General features: G+C 38.4%; 1 protein-coding gene across 11 annotated transcripts in view; it reads right to left on the bottom strand.

Moving 5' to 3' along the window:
* Window positions 1-20,366, bottom strand: part of TFDP2 (transcription factor Dp-2) — a 122,876-nt gene that overhangs the window by 50,501 nt on the left and 52,009 nt on the right. For 2 of the 11 annotated variants that reach the window (XM_081160552.1, XM_081160553.1), the window contains exon 1: window positions 5,744-5,848. The exons of 4 other annotated variants lie outside the window; for them this stretch is intronic. In XM_081160552.1, the coding sequence (XP_081016678.1) occupies window positions 5,744-5,774 (31 nt within the window). In that variant the 5' untranslated portion in view covers window positions 5,775-5,848. Of the gene's footprint in view, window positions 1-5,336; window positions 5,404-5,743; window positions 5,887-7,212; window positions 7,271-20,366 lie in introns of those variants that run through there. 5 more of the 11 variants (XM_081160544.1, XM_081160545.1, XM_081160551.1 and 2 more) reach the window with 4 other exon arrangements.

Below are 20,366 nucleotides of genomic sequence, written 5' to 3'. Positions count from 1 at the left end.
ACAGAACATGGGGAAGGTGGGAGATCTGGAACGCACAGCCCTGCGGGCCCGGGCTCGAAGCACAAGCCTGGGTGTTCCCACAGCTGTCAGAACGCAGGACGTCGGATTCCCCCCAAGGGGCCACCTGCCGGGACCTTCCCCTGAACGGGAGACAGGATCCTCGAAAGGCCCTAACAAGGAACAGCTCCTCCCTCGGGCACACTCAGTGAGTCAGGGCATCCTCCGTGCCAGCCTTTCCCACATGCTTTCCCCGGAGGACCGAATCTGTTCTCTTGGCTCTGATAAGCATTTTTACTTAGAGGACATCTTTTAAAAGGATTAGCAAGCTCCTTCTTTATCCGTTATCCAGAACCATAAATGCCCTGGATCCTTCAATTTGAAGGGGGGAAAAAGAATTTTCTCCATCTTCCCACATGCCAGGATTTACACAGCCCCTCTTCACTTCTTTTTTTTTAAATACATCTTTATTGATTTCACAGAGAGGAAAGGAGAGGGAGAGAGAGAGACAGAAACATCAATGATGAGAGTCATTGATCGAGCCCGCAACCCGGACATGTGCCCTGACCGGGAATCGAACCCCGATTGCCTGGATCCCAGGTCGACGCTCAACCGCTGAGCCACGTCCAGCCGGGCCCCTCTTCACTTCTTAAAGAAACTCCTGAATTCCAGCTCTGGTATCTGCACTGTTTTAATTGTTTTCATTTAGTTCATCAAACCTCAAAGCGAAAAGACCTTAGAAATCACTGAATCCATTCTCACTAGGTTTCTTCTGTAGGGCCTCTCCCTGTCAATGTTTTTTAAATGTCCATCTGAAAACATGCGTCTCATCTGCACATCTGATCCGCAGCTTTTTCACCGGCTCCTTCCTCTCTAGTTCAAACATCTTTAGTCACTTGGTCCTGTTTCTATTATCTTGCTCACTCAAGGAAACCTTTTCCTTCTTAATTTCCTCACTTCTCTTCCACCTGCTTCATTAGAATTCCCCATTTTGGGACAGCATGTCTTCCCATTAATAACCGAATAAGTTTACCCTGTGGCCTCAAACAACTTGGCTCTTCCAGTTATCACAGCAATTCTTCCCCAGTGTGCCTGGTTATAAAATGCAAAGGGCGTGAGAGGAGTGAGAGCGGGCAGTGTCCCCTTATTCAAAACACACATTCCTGACTTCCACTTGACAGCTAAAAAATCTGAAGCTAGGTGGGAACGCGTATTACTAACAAATGCCTCAGATGGTTCGTATGATCAGACAAGACTGCGAAGCACTGCTTCAAATTTTTCTCTTTGTTCAAGTGAAGGAAGTAATGGAGCATAAGCAGATTCTTTTTCTACTACACTTATTTCTACTTTTCATTTTAAAAAGATCAAGGGATGAGCGACCATCGTTTCTTCAGCCTCTTTTTCTAAATGTTGTATCTTTTCAATGTTTAACCTATTTTCAACCACTACTTTTAGCACAGTTGCCACAGCCAGTACACCCACCAGATGGCACATAGACACTGTTTGCATGCCCAGTAAAAGAGAGGGAGCAGAAAGCACATTTTATCTTGTACCAACAGCCACTGAATGGCTAGAGCAGATCAAGGCAGCTGGGTGCAACCACAGGGATCAGAATTTACGAGTATCACAATACCCAAGGGCTCTTAATTGGAAAGCCTTGTGAAGAAGCCCACAGCCCCTCTGAAATGGTACCCTGCCCCAGACAGTGTTAACAAAGAAATCATTTTTAAATTTACATTCACGAGAGGTATTTTTCTAATATTTATAAAAGATGCCAACAACTGCAGACATCTAGAATTTAAAAGTTCTGTTCTTAAAATAAATTTAAAACTTTAGGACACAAACTCAGAAAGACCAAAGACCCATGAATTAGATTTTCAAAGCAGTTCTTTCTATTCCTTAGCAAATAAAAAAGGGGATCACTGTATTCCATAACCCTAAACCAAGTAGTTCATTCAAAACTGCAATGTTATCAATGTTCTTATTTCAACGTGTTCCACTTGAGCACTGTTACTGAAGCTACATTAAAATCAGATTGTGAAGAGCAACGCATCTTAAAGTTAGACATCAATATCAACAAAATCTTTTGTATTAAAATTTTACCCATTAACAGATTTTGCAAACCTCCACTGGGTCTACCTGGCACACAGTAAGTGCTCAGTTAAGTCTCCTCATTTTTCTGTCAAAGAAATTGCCAAGAGAGTTGCCAAACTTCGCAACACAACTGAGCAAAGTGCCAAAAAGGAAGCCCCCCTGGCTGCTGATCTCTAGCTTTAGTCAAGATCCAAAAAATTCCTTTGAAAACTGGTTGCTTGAAACTTGGTAGAAAGAAATAATTCTATTACATGACAAGTTCTTGGACCCATTCACACAAGAGCTAATATACTTAAATATACACTTAAAGCACAATACACATACTATTTTACCTGCTCCTAAATAACAATATAAAAGTTTTCTTTTCAAAAAAAATATAGGCACCAGACAAATCTTTCTCTGACTTCCACCCCAGAGACTGTTTCTAATTGCAACACATATGTAAGGCAGAGAGAGCATCTAAACCAGCCACTCTCTGGGAATTCTGACTTGGAGTACAACGAATAAAGGGTAAGGCTCAGATCCCCCAGACCTCAGTTTGTGCTAAAGAGTTCATATATAAAGCAGGAACCACAGGCACCTCACTCCAGAAGTCTCTTTTCATTATATTGCTCTTAATTTGAAGGGTCAACAGTCTCAATTATTCCTGCACTGTTGTGGCTGATGCTGTTTCCCTTGTTAAGTAACTTACGCCTACATTTATAATCATAAATGACACACTTTTTTGATAACTACAATCTATGATGCTGCCACAGTTATCTATCCCATGGGGGAGCCACCAACTTTTTTTTAGGGCTAACTATTCCATCAAAGTTATATATACCTTACTTTAGTCAAATCTATAATTTGTAAATCTGTCTTAAACTTTATGTAAGTTATTTTACTTATCTTAAAGAGAAAAAAACCCCTCCACTGCTATATAATACTACTCCTTCAAAAAGCAAAATATACCATACATAAATTTTAGAATCTTAATTAAAACAATGATCTGAACAGCTTCAAAATCTCTAAATTCTGTCATTATTATTTAAAGCAAAGAAAATCTTCAGGGTAGCCCACAGATCCCAGTTAATCTCCTTGAAAGTTAATCTCTTTTCCAGTCTTCTCCTTAGACCAATTAAACATTTAGAAAACCATTTAATATTTGCTCCATACATAAATTTCAAACTATGGTTCAAATAATCTTTTGGCTGTTAGATATTATTACTAATTTTATAGTGTAGGGCATGCTAAATTTTTAATCGGTGCCGAATATGTGAAAGATGTGGCACGCTGGTTTTACAAGTTAACTTTGAGAAACTGGTGAAGTTGTAATGTGTATTAAACGCACCCTTTCCAAGAGCACAGAACTTCTCTTCGTGTTACTAGTAAAAGGAAAGGTTTTCACGTTACTCGTTCTGAATTCCCCAAATTCAACCCTCTGTTTTTTTGACTGCTCTCAGGGCCCGCATGCAGCGCCCAAGCTCTTCTCTCCCACTCCTTTGAGCAGATAAACAGTCCTCTCTTCCCCTCTTTCCATTAGCAACCAAAGCTAAGCTCACTATCTATCTTTCTTTTAAGATGTAAACTGGAACACATCATTTCAAATAAACTCAAAATATTTCTCCCACATTTCTTACTCAAAGATCCTCTGGGATAAGCCTGCCGCTTCTCTCGGAAGATAAAATGACCTGTCCTATAAGCAGATGATGTTTCATATGCAGTCCCACTCGCAGCCCAGGACCTACTGTGCAATTACAAACTGCTGCAACCCTACTATTGTTCACATGTTTTATAAAGGCTTAGTTTCCCCCCCCATATTCTGTACGACTTAATGACCTTTTTATGCACTAAAATTAACTCTCACATTTCCATTAATTACACATACATTTTAAAGATAAAAAAGCCTCTTCAAGAGGTATGTTACTCAGAATATGTTACCCTATATGGATTCTCAAATCCTGAATGTAAAAGAATAAATTTAAACGACTAAGTTTTATTTATTCACTGATTAAGTCAGATTTATGACCTCCCCTCCCCGCTTCGGCTACTGTGAATTTTGAATGAAACCGCCTCAATTGTAACAGAAGAAACATCTGTTGCTTTTCTCCTTCACCGAGGCTTCCCTAACGGAAAGAAAAGCAAGAAAAGCTCTCGGCCTGACCTCCTCTCCCTCTCTCCCTCCCCCTCCCCACCCCCAAGAAGTTGCTGAAAACTTTTTTTGAAGGAAATGTATCATTTAACACTTTACTGTCTCTATTTAAAATGTCATAGTTTATTTAGAAACACTGATCTCCCTACTAAAGTTCAAAGAACAGTGAATGTTATGCCCATCAGAGAAGGAGATGTGACTGGCAGAACAGTCACTGTAACTGAAACGCAGGCTGCGAGGGTGAGAAGCGCCCGACTCAATCAGGCCGCCGCACACCCCGGGCTCACGCAGTAGTGTGCAGGCTTAAGATTTTCTTCACAGCATCCAGATTCACATAGGATCTTGCATGTTATATTTTCTTCGCCAATGCAACACTAACATAATGGCAGTCACTACCCCAAGAGGCAGACACCAAATGGTGCCACCCACACTCTCACACTGTGCCTCATAATAAACCATAAAGCAGTGGAATGCACCGGCCCCTTTATGAGCAAACAATGCCCGAGCTTCATTAGAATACAGCTGACATTTTCAAAGCACAAATACTTTTTAAGAAAAATGTACTAGGGGGGGAAAAAAAAGAAAAAGGAATGAAACAGCTATAAAAGCTGAAATATTTTTTTTTAAGTGTCAGGTTTATTCCAAGGATCCTGTGGGAGCGTATTTTGCTGTTGACAATTTTAAAGTTTTCATAAATGGAAAAAAGGTATAGTTGAGGGCAAAGCTTATTTTATTAACTACTGGAAAGAAATGAAAGTAAAAACTATCATTTGAATTGCATTCACAAGTTAATAACCATGAAGTACCTTTAAAATCATGCATTTCCTCAACTGCTTCCCTAGTTCCTGAATGAAGAAAACTGAGCTCCGGAATTATTTTCACATTTTAATTGATTTATATAAGTAACTGAGTGATAAACTAAGCTTACTCTACCCCTCCCCCCGGCCCACCCCAACCCCCATACTCTAGTTTTCTTGTCTGCAACAAGCAAGGACGTCTTGAATTCAGCGTGCTCCTGGCTATTTATCAATTTAATATTGCTGCTGTTGAAGCAATATAAAATAAGCGCTGTAAAAACTCACCCAGCAGTAAGAAACAAAATGATCTCTCTTACCTGGTCTAAAGAAGCATGCCTCTCACTGCAGTACCAACAACACTCTACAGTCTTTGTTACCATTCACTGGAAACTTGAGACTGTGTCAGACATAAGCAATCGAGCTCAGGAAGCTCAATTTAAAACACTTCTCAGTAAAACTAAAAAGATGCTCAAGAAAACTGGTGAGTTAACTGTCTTTCAGAAGACATATGAATACTATCTAATGCAAAGACACTTCAAAAGAAATTGAAAGTGCAGATCTTAGAGACAAAAGGGACCTTTTTGATGTAAAATCTTGCTTTTTGTAAAGTAAAGGTTGCTTAAAATATGCCTAAAATAAAAATGGAGAAACGATATAATGCTTAACTCCATTTTTCTAAAAAGCACTTGAATTTTAACTGGCTAAAAAATAAGATTAAACTTACTCATGAAACTTGCATAATTCGAATTGTACATGTCAGGGTACTGGCTGGCTCCAAAGCAGTCACAAAGCACGACCTTAATGCATCTTGAAAGCAGGGCAAACGCACCACGAGTTGCAGAGAAAAAAATGAAGAAGAAACTCTTGAAAAACTGGTCAGGGCTTTTCAACCTGTAATAACTGTCCAGCTCTTCGGGGAGGAAAAAAAAAAGTCCTGGTCCTGCCCCCTGAGATAGGAGGCTATGCTTCAATGCCAAAATGAATGACAGGCCCATTTCTGATATCAACAAAGAGCAGCTTAGTTGTGCTCAATTTTTTTTTTCACTTTCCCACACAGTTAGAAGTTCTAAAATTTTCAGGTTAGTACCTTTATATCTAGGGGGTAAGTACCTTTCTCCATTTTCTCAAGAGAGAACCTAATTGTGTTGTCCTAGTTTTTTAATGATTAATTAAAAATTCATACCTAACCATTTTACTCAGTTTTTCCTAGGCAGGAAGCCGAATAAAGGATGACCTCTTAAGTGCTTTCCAGATCTTTCCTTTGCAATATCAGGTCACCGGAGGACTAATTATTAATATTAATACATTTTTCCTACACCCCAATGTTTGGCCACAAGGAGAAATAAAAAGTAGGTAATAAACATAAAAATAAGGTAACTGAGATTATAAAATTTTCAACTAGCTAAATGTAAAAATTATTTACTAAAGTACATGCCTATGATTATACAAATGCAAAACAATAAACTCTTCTATCAACAACATATATTTACTGAGTGCCTATTATGAGCCAACCACTATTCTGGGCTCTGGGGATAGAACAGTGAACATAACAGACATAAGCCAAACAGAAATCCCTGTCTTCAGTGAGTTGATTACAGTTTATATCCCAGTTCCCTGTACAACTCTCCTAGATGACTAAGGTACCTTTGCTTGTTCGGTTAGTTACCACCTAGTCTGAACTATGCCCCTCTGACTGTACGCCTGACAACAGCTCCAGAGGGCTATGCTTTATTCAGTGTCATATCCCCAGTGTCTAAAACAGTGCCTGTTAGACACTCGAACAAACATACATTGAATGAAATAGATCAAAGAGAGGCTTTTCTTAGCCAAACTTTTCTTTGCAAACAGACTATGTACCACATGTTACACTTATATGCCTATGGAGATATGTCAAAAGTGATATAGTAAGGGTGCAAATTAAACTGGGCTGCAAATATATATATTTGCTTAAAATTGAAAATACAACCTATATGGCTTTGTATTTTTTCAGATTCTAAAATCTGTTTTCACTATCAGATGTGAAATCACTGTAACATTTGAGTAAAGGAATCAGTTAAAATTTTATACACCAAGTTTTAATGGACTATCAGATTCCAGAGGAGATTTGAATAAAAAAAAAGAAACTTGGAAATTACACAGCATCCAATCAGTTTTGCATATTAAAATCTTACATGTTTACATCCATTTACATACCCATATTGAAAAATGTTCAACTCTCTTCAATCCTGCTTCTAATCATCTTGATTGCCTTCTAGAAACCACAAAGAGAAAATAAGCGCCTACCTCCAACATATTAGATCAGCCAGAAGTGCTCATCATGTTACCCAAGGCCGGGATATTTAGGGGCTAGATATGGTCACACCTACTCTGTTATAGTCTTAAAACAGAAGGAAATGAAACTTCCCAGTACTCAGGTTCACTCACCATACTTCTAAACAGCAGAGCATGTCACTCCCCAGCCCCAGTCGGGGCGCATGTGGGAGGCAACCAATCGACATGTCTCTCTCACACCGATGTTTCTCTCTCTCTCTCCCTTCCACTCTCTCTGAAAAGCAATGGAAAAAATATCCTCAGGTGAGGATTAAAAACAAACAAACAAAAACCCCCACAAATAAATAGTAGAGCATGCTCATCTCACCGCTCCCTGACCTCCAGAGCTGTACAGTGATTGCAGGTTCAAATATAATATTCACACATTTTGTATGCTCTAACAATAAACTCAACAGCAACCCAAGGTCAGGAAGACATGTGATGGCTGAGGTCATGTATAGATAAAATAAGGTGGGGCCAAAGTAGGATTTTATTGTTCCTGCAGGAGCAATTCTTTTCCCTGGCTGTCATTCCTTTTTTCCTTCAACAAATACTGAGCACAAGGCACTGAGCTAGACAAACTGACCTGCTCCCTACTGTCTACTCCATAGATCTGACCTTAAGCCTATCTCTAGTCTTCCATCTATTTCCTTCTCTCTGTTTGCCTTCCCTGACAGTGCCCTTTCTCTAGTCCCAATTCTTCACTCACACTACCCTTCAATCTATTCCCAAACCTTTCTCAGCAGGCAGCATGATCACTACCTTCCATAATCCTTTACACTTGTTCCCCACAAGTGAATGACATGCTGTGGGGAAATTCATGAATCTTCCCACTGGCATAATAAAATGTATCTCAAATAATTTCTCTTTAATCTTACATAGAAAATCCACTTAAGCAAAATATTATTTGCAACTATTGATTATCTGGGAAACACCAAAGGGGGGCTAGGCATTCTCTCCCCCAGATTTATATGCTAATTTATTTGGGCTAGAGTTTGCTCTGTTTCTTGGCAGCCTGACCAACTATTAACTACATTTTACAAATACATTTATATTCTATAGGCAGAAATGACACTATAATAGCACAATAATAGTTTTTATTTGCCCCATTTCTGCTAAATATAACTATCTACCAGATCCATATTATGAGGAAATGGAAATTAGCTATGCTGATTTCCTACATGTATTCACATTTTCAAGTAAAATGTCTACTGTTGTTACCAGTTTTTTTCTAAAATACACACCACTTTCTTGATTTAAAAACAAAAGAAATAAGAAATACAACTTCCAATGACCTCACAATGTCTAGAGCGACAGTAACAAAAATGGTGGTAGCCTTAGCCATGTGTGGGTATTTCAATTTAAATTGATTCAAGTTAAATTAAAAATTTAATTTCCCACCCAACCAGAGTGACTCGGCGGTTGAGCATCGATCGACCTATGATCCAGGAGATTACAGTTCAATTCCCGGTCAGGGCACATGCCTGGGTTGTGGGCTTGACCCTCAATACAGGACATGCAGGAGGCAGCCAATCAATCAATCTCTCATCATTGATGTTTCTATTTCTCTCTCTCCCTCTCCCTTCCTCTCTCTGAAGTCAATAAAGACATATTAAAAAAAAATTTAATTTCCCAATTGCACTAGACACATGTTAACACCTCAATAGCCACACATGACTAACAGCTACTGTCTTGGATATTGCAGATATAAAACATTTGCATCATCACAGAAAGTTCCATTAAACATCTCTGGTCTGAACAATAACAGCCTTAGAGAAGGAATATTGTATACTGGAGAAAGCATGAGCACTGGAGTCAGAATGCATCATATAGGTTCAGGTATTAATTTAGTTACAAGGGATAGAAACTTAACTCAAACTAGTTTGACTTGAAAGGAAATTAGTTTGTTCAACTGGCTCACAGAATGCAAGAAAGGGTTAGGAAACCACAAAAAAGAATCAGTCAGAAATAAAGAATACATTAACTGAAATGAAGAATGCATTACAGAGAATCAACAGTAGAGTAGATGAAGCTGAGAATAAAATCAGCGATTTGGAAGACAAGGAAGCAAAAAACACCCAATCAGAACAGCAAAAAGAAAAAGAATCTTAAAAAATGAAGACAGTGTGAGGAACTTCTGGGACAACTTAAAGTGTGCCAACATTTGCACCATGGGTGTGCAGGAAGGAGGAGAGAGAGAGCAAGAAATTGAAAACATAGCAACAGAAAATTTCTCTAACCTGGTGAAGGAAATAGACATACAAGTCCAGGAAGCGCAGAGAGTCCCAAACAAGATAAACCCAAGGAGGCCCACACCGAGACACACCACAATTAAAATGCTAAAGGTTAAAGAAAAAGAGAGAATCTTAAAAGCAGTAAGATAGTCTGGCCCATGTGGCTCAGTGGTTGAGTTGATCCAGGAACCAAGAGGTCACTGGTTCAATTCCCAGTCAGGGCACATGCCTGGGTTGCAGGCTCTATCCCGAGTAGGGGGTGTGTAGGAGGCAGCCAATCAATGTTTCTCTCTCATCAATGTTTCTATCTCTCTATTCCTCTCTCTTTCTCTCTAAAAAAAAACAAAACTTTTTTTAAAAAAAAAGCATCAAGAGAAGAGCAGTTACTTGCCTACAAGGGAGCTCCCATAAGACTGTCAGCTGATTTCTCAAAAGAAACATGGCAGGCCAAAAAGAGATTGGCAAGAAATATTCAGAGTGATGAAAATCAAGACTACTCTATCCAGCAAAACTATTATTTAGAATCGAAGGACATATAAAGAGCTTCCCAGATAAGAAAAAGCTGAAAGAGTTCATCACCACCAAATCAGTATTACATGAAATGTTAAAGGGTCTTTTTTAACAAGAAGGAAAAAAAAAGATAAAAAATATGACTAACAAAATGGCAATAAATATGTATCTATCAACAATTGAATATAAAAAACAAAATAAATGAGTAAGCAGAACAGAAACAGAATCATAGATACAGGGAACATTTTGACGATTGCCAGATGGGAGGAGTGTTGGGGGGCAGAGGTGAAAAAGGTGAAGGGATTAAGAAGTACAGTCTTGGGCCATGTTGGAGCATCATCCCATATACTAGAAGGTGGTGGGTTCGATTCCCAGTCAGGGCACATATACAGGTCACAGATTCAATCCGCAGTTGGGACACATGTGGGAGGCAACCGCTAGATGTTTCTCTCTTTCTCCCTTCCTCTGAGATCATTAAAAAAAAGGAAAGAAAAAAAGAAGTACAAATTGGTAGCTGCAGAATAGTCATGGGGATGTAATGTACAGCATAGGGAATCTAGTCAATAATATTCTAATGACCATGTGTGGTGTCAGATGGGTATGAGATTTATCGGGATGATTACTTATTAAGTTATATAATGTCTAGTCACTGGGGTGTACACCTGAAACGAATATAACATTGTATGTCAACTCTAATTGAAAAATAAAAAATGATTTTTTTAAAACAAGAAAGGGTTAGATAACCAAAGTAGGAGGGTCAGTGGTGCAACTACGTCTTAGAAACTCTAAGGTTACCAGGACTGTGTCTGTCTGTCTGTCCCCTCTCATGTCAGCATCATTCTCTCTCTCTCTCATTCTCTCATGTCAGATCAGCATTTTTCACATGGTGGAAAATATGGCCATTGGTGTGGCATTAGTTTTATGTCTTACAGATTTCATTAACACTCTCATCATAGGCCTTAAAATACCAGGGAGACATTCATTGGCTGATCTTAGGTCAGATGCTCATCCTGGCTAACGAAATACTGTCAAAGTGATGAGATGCTAAAACCATCAACTGTCGTTAGAAGGACATAATCATGTAAAATGAAGTAGCTGGGTAGATGAAGAAGAGATTGATGGAGGAGCATCTAGGCATCCCTTAGATGCCTACAATCATTAGATGAGTCATTTAAATGTAAGAGAGTAAGTGATTTGGCACTGATCTATTAAGAGGTAAAGTCAAGCCCGGGCCAGGTAGCTCAACTGGTTAGAGCGTTGTCCAGATATGCCAAGGTTGTGAGTTCCATCCCCAGTCAGGGCACAAGCAAGTATCAACCACAGAATGCACAAATAAGTGGAACACCAAATTGATGTCTCTCTCCCCTCCCAGCTAAAATCAATCAATAAAATTTTTTTAAAAATAGAGGTAAAGTCAAGATTTAGCTCTGGGTTTTCTTACTCCAATGACTGTACTCTTTTCATCAGAATATTCCTAAATCATCAAGGGGTTGGAGGTGTTATCCATTTACCTTTTTAAGGCCATACTATGCACTCCAGTAGATTCTTCCTCAAGCATCAAAGACTTTAGCTTTCAAACTAACTTTTATCTTCAGAAACTTTAATTTTTCCCTTTCCACTGAGTTCATCTTAACATTTAAAATGCAGAAAATATTTTCCTTTCTAACTTCTGCCAAACAAACATCCTACTTTACATCTCTCTCTCTCTTTTTTCATTTTTTAATTCTTACCCAAGGATATTTTTTCCATTGCTTTTTCAGAGAGAGTAGAAGGGAGAGGAAGAGAGAGAAACATCGATGTGAGAGAGACACATCAACTGGTTGCCTCCCACTCACACACCAAGGGGAAGAACCTGCAACAGAGGTATGTGCCCTTGGCAGAAATCGAACCCAGGACCATTCGGTCCATGGGCCGACACTCTAATCACTCAATCAAACCAGCTAGGACGCCATCTCTCTTTAACCGCCTAATTTTTAAAAAGTGTGATATGGCCCTGGCCAGTGCTGCTCAGTGGTTAGAGCGTTGCCCACACACCAAAGGGTTGCAAGTTTGATTCCTAGTCAAGGGCACATACCTGGGTTGATGGTTCACTCCCCACACCCGATTGGGGGGTGTGTGGGAGGCGACCAATCGATGTGTCTCTCTCACATTGATCTCTCCCTCTTTCCCCCCATCGCTTCCACTTTCTCTTTAAAAAGCAATGGAAAAAATATACTCAGGTGAGGGTGATTAAAAAAATAAATACATGTTGGTTTAATAACCTTTTTAACTTCATAAATTAGTTTATAATATCTATAGAATACCACCACACTAGAGTGTCACAATATACAGTTGACTCTTGAACAATGTTGAGGTTAGGGACGTCAACCCCTGTGCAGTTGAAAATTCAGGTATAACTTTTGACCCCCTCCCAAAACTTAACTACAAACAGCCAACTGCTGATCAGAAGGAAGCCTTACCAATAACATAGTCAATTAACACATATTTTGTATGTTATGTTTATTATATACTGTATTAAAACAAGCTAGAGAAAACATTAAGAAAATCATAAGAAAAAAATACATTTACAGTATTCATTGAAAAAATGTCCACATAAGTGGACCATGCAGTTCAAACCTGTGTTGTTCAAGGATCAACTACACTAAAAAATAACTATATAGTTATATGTCGCAATGCTTCCAATTTTTCATTCTTATCACCAATGCTGCGGTAAACATTCTTTGCTAAAATCTTCCCAGATCTTTCTTTAATTAGGATAAATCCACAGAAGAGAAAATGCTGAGTCAGAGTTTGCATATTTTTATGTACTGAACAAATTATCCTCCAGAGAGGCTGCATCACTACGAGTTCCCATAATCTTCCCTACCGTCCGAAAGTGGGTATTAACAAAAAAACAAATACCAAACAAAAATCACTTTGCTAATGTGACTGGCAAACATGGGCTTTTGTCATTTAAATCTGTATTTTGATTATTAGTGAAATTGAACACATTCATAATTTTATTACCATTTGCATTTCTTCTTTCGTGAACTGCCCATTCTACTGCTTTGTTTTTTCTTATAATGCCAATATTTCGTTTACTTATTTGTATTACATTTAGTTATCATGTTTACTAAACCCCTCTGGTCTGTGACAGTTTCTCAGACCCGTCTTTTTTTTTATGACCTTGACAGCTTTGATGAGTACTGGTCAGGTATTTTGCAGAATGCCACACAATCTGGGTTTGTCTGATTTTTTCTCTCACTGTTAGACTAGCGTTATTATGGGTTACTGGGAGGAAGGCCACATCATATCATATCAAGGGTACATGCTATCAACATGACTTATGACTGATAAAATTAACCTTGACGATCACCTGGCCAAGGTGATGTTTTTCTAGGCTTCTCCACTGTTAAATTACTCCTCCACAGACACCCCATGTTTCTATAAGCTAGTCTTTGGAGGCACCGAACTACAAGCAGCCCACATTCAAGGGGGGTTGGAGCTTTAACCCCCTGTGGGGTGGGCATGTCTACATAAATTATTTGGAATTCTATATGGGAGACTGTCTCTTTTCCCCACATATTTATTCAGTCAATTAATTACATAAGTAAGTACTGATATATTTTTATTTTATACTTTAGGTTAAAATCCAACATTACGTTATTTATTTTGTTGCTCAAATTGCTCCAGTTTTGGCCATTGGGAGCTTTTCCAGGTTGGCTCCTGCATTACTTTGGCTTGCTCCACCATTTAAAAAAAATATTTCCTTATTTTCTGGTACTATAAGACACTCTAGGTTATCTTGTATATTCACTGCACCAAAACTAGATTCACTATTTTTCCAAGAAGCCTTGGATCCCTTTATTGGAGAATAGTATTAGAAACCAAGATCTGGGTGGTGGGAGACATTACCAGTTTTTAAAAACTTTAATAAGATTTTATTGAAATGGCATTACATAATTTTCATTTGCTTTGGAAAGAACTGTCAACTTTAAAATATTTACTTTTCTCTTCCAAGAATATGAAATGATTTTCATTGACTGAGTTGTCATTTATGTTTCTTAGTACGTAACAAAATAATTGCTTTTCTGTCTATCTTAGCGATGATAATAATTTAAATGTCACTTGATATTTCCTCCATGTGCTAATGCAAATCTTCCAGACCTTGCAAAATCTCCAACAGCCCATAAGGATTCCTGCGAGCCTTTAGACGAGTGATCCTCAGCCTTGGCTGCACATTAGAATCAACCAGAAAACTTAAAAATCTCATGTCCAAGTCACATCTCAAACCAACTCCATCGGATTCTGTGGGGCTGGGATGAGGCATATATATATATATATATTATTCAAAAGGTCTCAGGTGATTCCAATATGTATCTAAGTTCAAGAAACATGACCTTAGTTTTTTACATGCCTCATGTAAAGCTCATTCCCAGTAAGTACTGCTGAGTAATGTTGCTTCCACTAGGCACAGATCACCTCTCGCGTTCTCTGCAGAAACACTGGGCATCCATGAATTGCCAAAGCTTCAAGTTTTGCCTTTTTTGAAATAAGGGAGAATATTTCACTCCCTTCTTATATTAATTTGTAAGAGATATACAGAAGCAGCACGCTTGTGACTTAAGATGATTTTCAAAACACTGTATTTTAAAAGTTAATTGTTTCATTGGTTTCCTAAAAACTTAGGCTCACCCTATTCTCATAGGATTCACACATCATTAAAACAATTCTTAACAAAATGTTAGCAAACTGAATTCGGTAGTAGGTTAAAAGGGATAATACATTATGAGCAAGTGGTGTCTATCCAAGGAATGCTGGTTGGCATAGAAAATCCAAAAGAAACTACAAAAAAGAGCTATCAAAAGTAGTAAATTTTAATAAACATTAGTTTTTAATGTTAATGAATTTAACATGGTAGGAGGGTCAAAATATACAATATACAAAAAACACCAAAAAAGAGTCAACTTTACTGCATGTAAATCTGCCTCAATAAATATGAGATTAAAAAACAAAACAACAGAAAACTGAATAAATAGCAGTGGTGCCAGGGGACCTCCTTATCTTATTCCTGTTTTAAATGGGAATGTGTTTCTAATGGAAAGGCATTAAATATGGTATTGGCTAATAACAATGGTAGGCTTTTAAAAATGTACATTTCAAAGTATCTTTTAACTCCTAATTTGTAAGATATTTTTTTCAAAAAATTTTAAAAATACAGCACGAAGCCCTGGCCTGGCGGCTCAGTTGGTTGGAGCGCCGTCTTGTACATCAAAAGGCTTCAGGTTCAATCCCCAATTGGGGTGTCTACAGTTGGCAGCTAATCTATGTTTCTCTCACATCGATGTTTCTCTCTCTCTCTCTCTCTGTCCCCCTACCTTCTTCTCTCTCTAAAAATCAATCACTTATCCTTGGGAGAGGATTAAAAAATATATATATATATATATATATAATCACCCTGGCTGGTGTGGCTCTCTTGGTTGAGTGTTGTCCCGTGCACCGAAAGGTCACCCACCGGTTTGATTTAATTCCCAGTCAGGGCACATGCCCAGGGTGCGGGCTTGGTCCAGGTTGCGGTTGCATGTGGGAGGCAACTGACTGACGTTTCTCTCTCTCTCCCTTCCTCTCTCTCTAAAATCAATAAAAATGTAGTTCACATATATCTATATATCGATATGTAGATATATAGATATACATATATGGCATATATGTATATGGTATTTCAGACAAAAATATGGCTCTTTAAACTACCTATATAAACATATTATTGGTAATTTCTTAATATTAAGTTAACCATCTTTACTTTCTTTAGACAAATTCTACTTGGTTCAAGGTCTATAGTTCTTATAACATGTTAATTTTATTTGCTAATACTTAGGTTTTTGCTTCTATAGTGTGTGACTGGTTTATAATTTTCTGTACTGTTAACTTTTATGATCTAGTTAAATCAGTTTTGCTCCATGTACTGAGAAACCTCTAGTTTTATACTCTGCATGTTTTATTGCCTGGATTATCTATTCATAGAAATAGGAAAAAGCTTGCCCATAAAACTGTCAGGAGTAGAGTCTCTTTTAAAGTAGTTTTTTTGCACATTTTCTATTTCTTCCAACATATTAGACTTTTAAAGTTTTCTACTTAAAAAAAAATCAATCTGTCCTAGCTACTTGGGCTCAGTAGTTGGAGCGGGAGCCCACAGACTGAAGGGTCCTGGGTTCGATTCCAGCCAAGGGCACGTACCTCAGTTACAGGCTCGATTCCCAGCCTGGCTGGGGTGCATGCAGGAGGCAACCAATAGGTATCCTCTCTCCCTCTCTGTGTGTTTCTCTCTTCCACTCTCTCTGAAAAGCAATGGAAAAAATATCCTCAGGTGAGGATAAAAAAAAAAATCAATCTTAGTAATATATATTTCCCCCAAATAATTTATTTTGCAGCATTTTCAAACTCCTTAACTGCTATAATCTGATCATTTAAAAAAATTCTCTATAAAAATTCTCTAATATTCCTCTAATGTTCCTAATATTTCCAACATTTTGCTAAATTACTTCTTAGAGTTTGTTTGTTATGGTCAATCTACCAGCTCTTTCAGTTTTACCTTATCTTTTACTTTATCTTCTGGTTTTATTCAGTTTTGTTTTGATTTTTATTATATTCCTCCTCTCTAACTTTTACCTAACTTTGGGAGGTAAATTCATTGCTTGTTTAATTCCATTTTAAAATAATAAAAGCATATACACAACTTTCACTGCATCCCATATGTGTGTGTGTGTATATATATATATAAATTATAATTTCCTGTTATTTTTAAGTTATTGCAGTTTAGGTTTCTGCTTTGACTTAACAGCTTTTTGGGGAAAGAAGTGACAGGTGAACTTTTAGCATGAATTTCAAATTTTATTGCAATGTGGCCAGATACAAGGATCTATCAAATTTCTGCTTTATAGACAATATTAATAATTTTCTGTTTTCTACTATGGTTACCTTCTGTAAATGTTCCTCAAATGCTTGAGAAGACATTCTCTGTAAGACACCGAGTATTGGCGTTGAAGTAATATGAACAGTGTTCACTTAGGCGGGGTGGCAGAAGCAGGAAATTGGTTATACATGACAGAAGGACTTCTTTTAGAAGACTGTTTAGCTTTACAAGGAACTGCCAAACTATCCTCCAAAGCACCTGGACCATTCCGCATTCCCACCACCAGTGAATGAGTCTGTTGCTCTGCATGGCAGCCAGCAGTTGGTACTGTCAGTTTTTTAGGTTTTAGCCATTCTAAAAGGTGTCAGTGCTATTTCATGTTGTTTTGCAAGTCCCTAACGACAAATGATATTAAGTTATGTTTCATATGTTTATTTGCCTACTGTATATATTCTTTGGTGAGGTGTCTTTTCAGGTCTTTTGCCCACATCTCGAGTTCTTTTTATATTCTGGATACAAATGTAGGTAGTAAAGTAATTTCATTTTACCCAAAGAGAGATCTGGCTTTTGCCCTTAGCTCCTGGGAAGTAATCTCTAAACCCTTGAATGTTGTGCCTGATAAAAGTGTCTTTGTTTAACTGGGGGCATTGGGCCAGCCAGATAGTAACAATGTGATTTAGGGTGGAGGCTTTGAGTCACACTAACAATGAGATTTAGGGTGGGGGCATTTGAGTCACGTGATATCAGCTTGACCTCCCGAGGGACTGGAGACTTAAATCAGCCACATGAGTACCTGGTCAGGTTTATATGACTGGACCCCAATAAAAACTCTGGACACCAAAGATCGTGCAAGCTTCTCTGGCTGCCAATACTCTGCACGTTGTAAAACATTAATACCGGGAAAGTAAAGCTGTACCTGACTCCATGAGGAAAGAACTAGAAGCTCCACATTTAGTACTTTTCTAGACTCTGCTCCACGTGCCTTTTCATGTGACTGACTTATTTACATCTGTATCCTTCAACTGCAGTAAAGGGTAACTATAACAGCTTTCAGTGAATTCTGTGGGTTCCTTCTAGAGAATTAACAAACCTAAAGGCAGTTTTGGAGACCCCTGAAATACAGGCAGCTTTTGTGCTGCTCTTTAACTTCTAAATTGGTTAACTTGGCAAAGTCCTTTATTAGATATGTGTTTTGCTGTTGTATCTAAAGAGTCATTGCCAAAGCCAAGGTCACCTAGATTTTCTCCTATTTTTTCTTCCAGAAGTTTTATCTTTTTGTTTTACATGTATGTCTATGACCCATTTTGAGGTGTAAGGGCTTTATCTAAGTTCACTGTTTTGTATGTGGACTTCAGTTGTTTCTTCCAGCCTCAATTGTTGAAAATTCTCCTTTCTCCATTGAATTGCCATTCATCCTTCCTTTCTCAAAGACTGGTTGACTATATTTGTGTACGACTACTTCTGATCTCTCTATTCTGCAGTACTGACTATGTACCCATTTTTCGCTAACACAATAGTCCCCCTTATCTGTGGGGGATACAGTCCAAGGCCCTCAGTGGATGCCTGAAACCGAAGACAGTACAGAGCCCTATATATACTACATTTTTTCCTATTCACACATACCTATGATAAAGTTTAATTTATAAATTAGGCACAGTAAGAGGTTAACAATAACTAATAATAAAATAGAACAATGTACTGTAATAAAAGATATGTGAATGTGGTTTCTCTCTCTCAAAAGATCTAAATGAACTGTATTTACCCTTCTTCGTGTGATGTGAGATGATACACTGCCTATGGGATGAGATGAAGAGAGGTGAATGAAGCAGGCACTGTGACACTGTTCGACTACTATAAGGGTTACTTGAATGAACACAAGCACTGTGATACCTCAGCAGTTGCCCTGTTAACCAAGACAGCTATTACGGGACTAACCAGTGGACAGCATACACAGCGTGGATACACTGAACAAAGGCATGACTCACGTTCTAGGTGGGAAGATGTGAGATTTCATTACGTATTTCGAAGAGCATGCAATTTAAAACTTCTGAATTCTTTATTTCTGAAATCTTCCATTTAATATTTTTGGACCACAGTTGACTGTGGGTCACTGAAACCACAGAAAGCATACCCGCAGATAAGGGGGACTACTGTACTATATGTCTTGATTACTTTATAGTAGCCTCAAAATCAGGTACTGTAAGTCTTGGGTGTCGGTTTTCCACCCAACTTGAGTCTCTGTCTTTTTTAAAAAAAATATATCTCTATTGAACTGAGAGAGAGGAAGGGAGATGGCGAGAGAGAGAGAAACATCAATGATGAGAGAGTCACTGATCGGCTGCCTCCTGCACGCCCGACTGGAGATCGAGCCCACAACCCCGGCATGTGCCCGGGAATCGAACCGGTATCTCCTGGATCCTAGGTCGATGCTCAGCCTCTGAGCCACACCCGGCGGGCTCTGTCTTTTAAATTTATATGTTAATATATTCATCTTTATTCTAATTACTGATAAAGTAGTCTTAAACTCTGTCACTATATTTCTTGCTGCTCTTTTGCTAATGACCTGCAGACATTTTTCCTAGTAATACTGTAAATATTGTTCCACTGGTTTTGCTATTTAGGAGGGAACAGAAAATCTGCGATTAGTTCTATTTATAGATTTTTGTAGCACCCTCCTTTTCACCCCTTGCCTGGATGCTTACAGTGTATCTTTAAATTCTCAAAAATGTCAACCGGATATATCTCGGATTCTCCACCAGCTGGAGGGGCCCTTTAAACTGTGCCCAGGCCGTCCTCCAGCTCACGGGCGTGGGCTTCCCTTCGGCCGGTCCCCTGCCCGGGAGGACAGCTGACCTGCTTGCTGAGCCTGCGTCCCCTGGGCCACCAGCTTCACCTTTTCCATCCTCCCCCACTGCTCTCTTTTGGGAGCCTTCACTGCCTTTCTACATTGATGGCTTGATTTTCAGCACTGATTATCTTTTGACTCCCCTCATCGTGGATTTTAATAGTGTCTTAAATTTTAATAAGGTTATGGGTTTTGAGGAGTCTTGAAGAAATTTTAAAATATAGGAAAGTACAAAGAATTATTCAAGATCCTTTGTAAGTATCTCATTTTCCCTAAATCCAGGGCCTGGAGTCCCTCTACCCGGATTCAAATCTGAGATCCACCTCTTACTAGCTGTATAATTTTGGGGAAGTAATTTAATCTATTTACTTCAACTTTCTTGGGAATAATCACTTAATTAGATTTAATTAACTAATTCATGAAGGGTTTTAATACAGTATCTGGTACTCAATAAATATTTAGCTGTTATTACTATAATCTTTGCTGGTATCTCAGTTGGTTCCCTTCTGTGCCAATCTGTTGTCTTATACATACTATTCCAGATTTGTTAAATAAT

Source organism: Miniopterus schreibersii (genome assembly GCF_964146895.1).
Source record: "Miniopterus schreibersii genome assembly, chromosome: 15".
Lineage (NCBI taxonomy): Eukaryota > Metazoa > Chordata > Mammalia > Chiroptera > Miniopteridae > Miniopterus > Miniopterus schreibersii.
The sequence above is the reverse complement of the archived record's forward strand: the minus strand, read 5'-3'. Positions and strand labels throughout refer to the sequence as shown.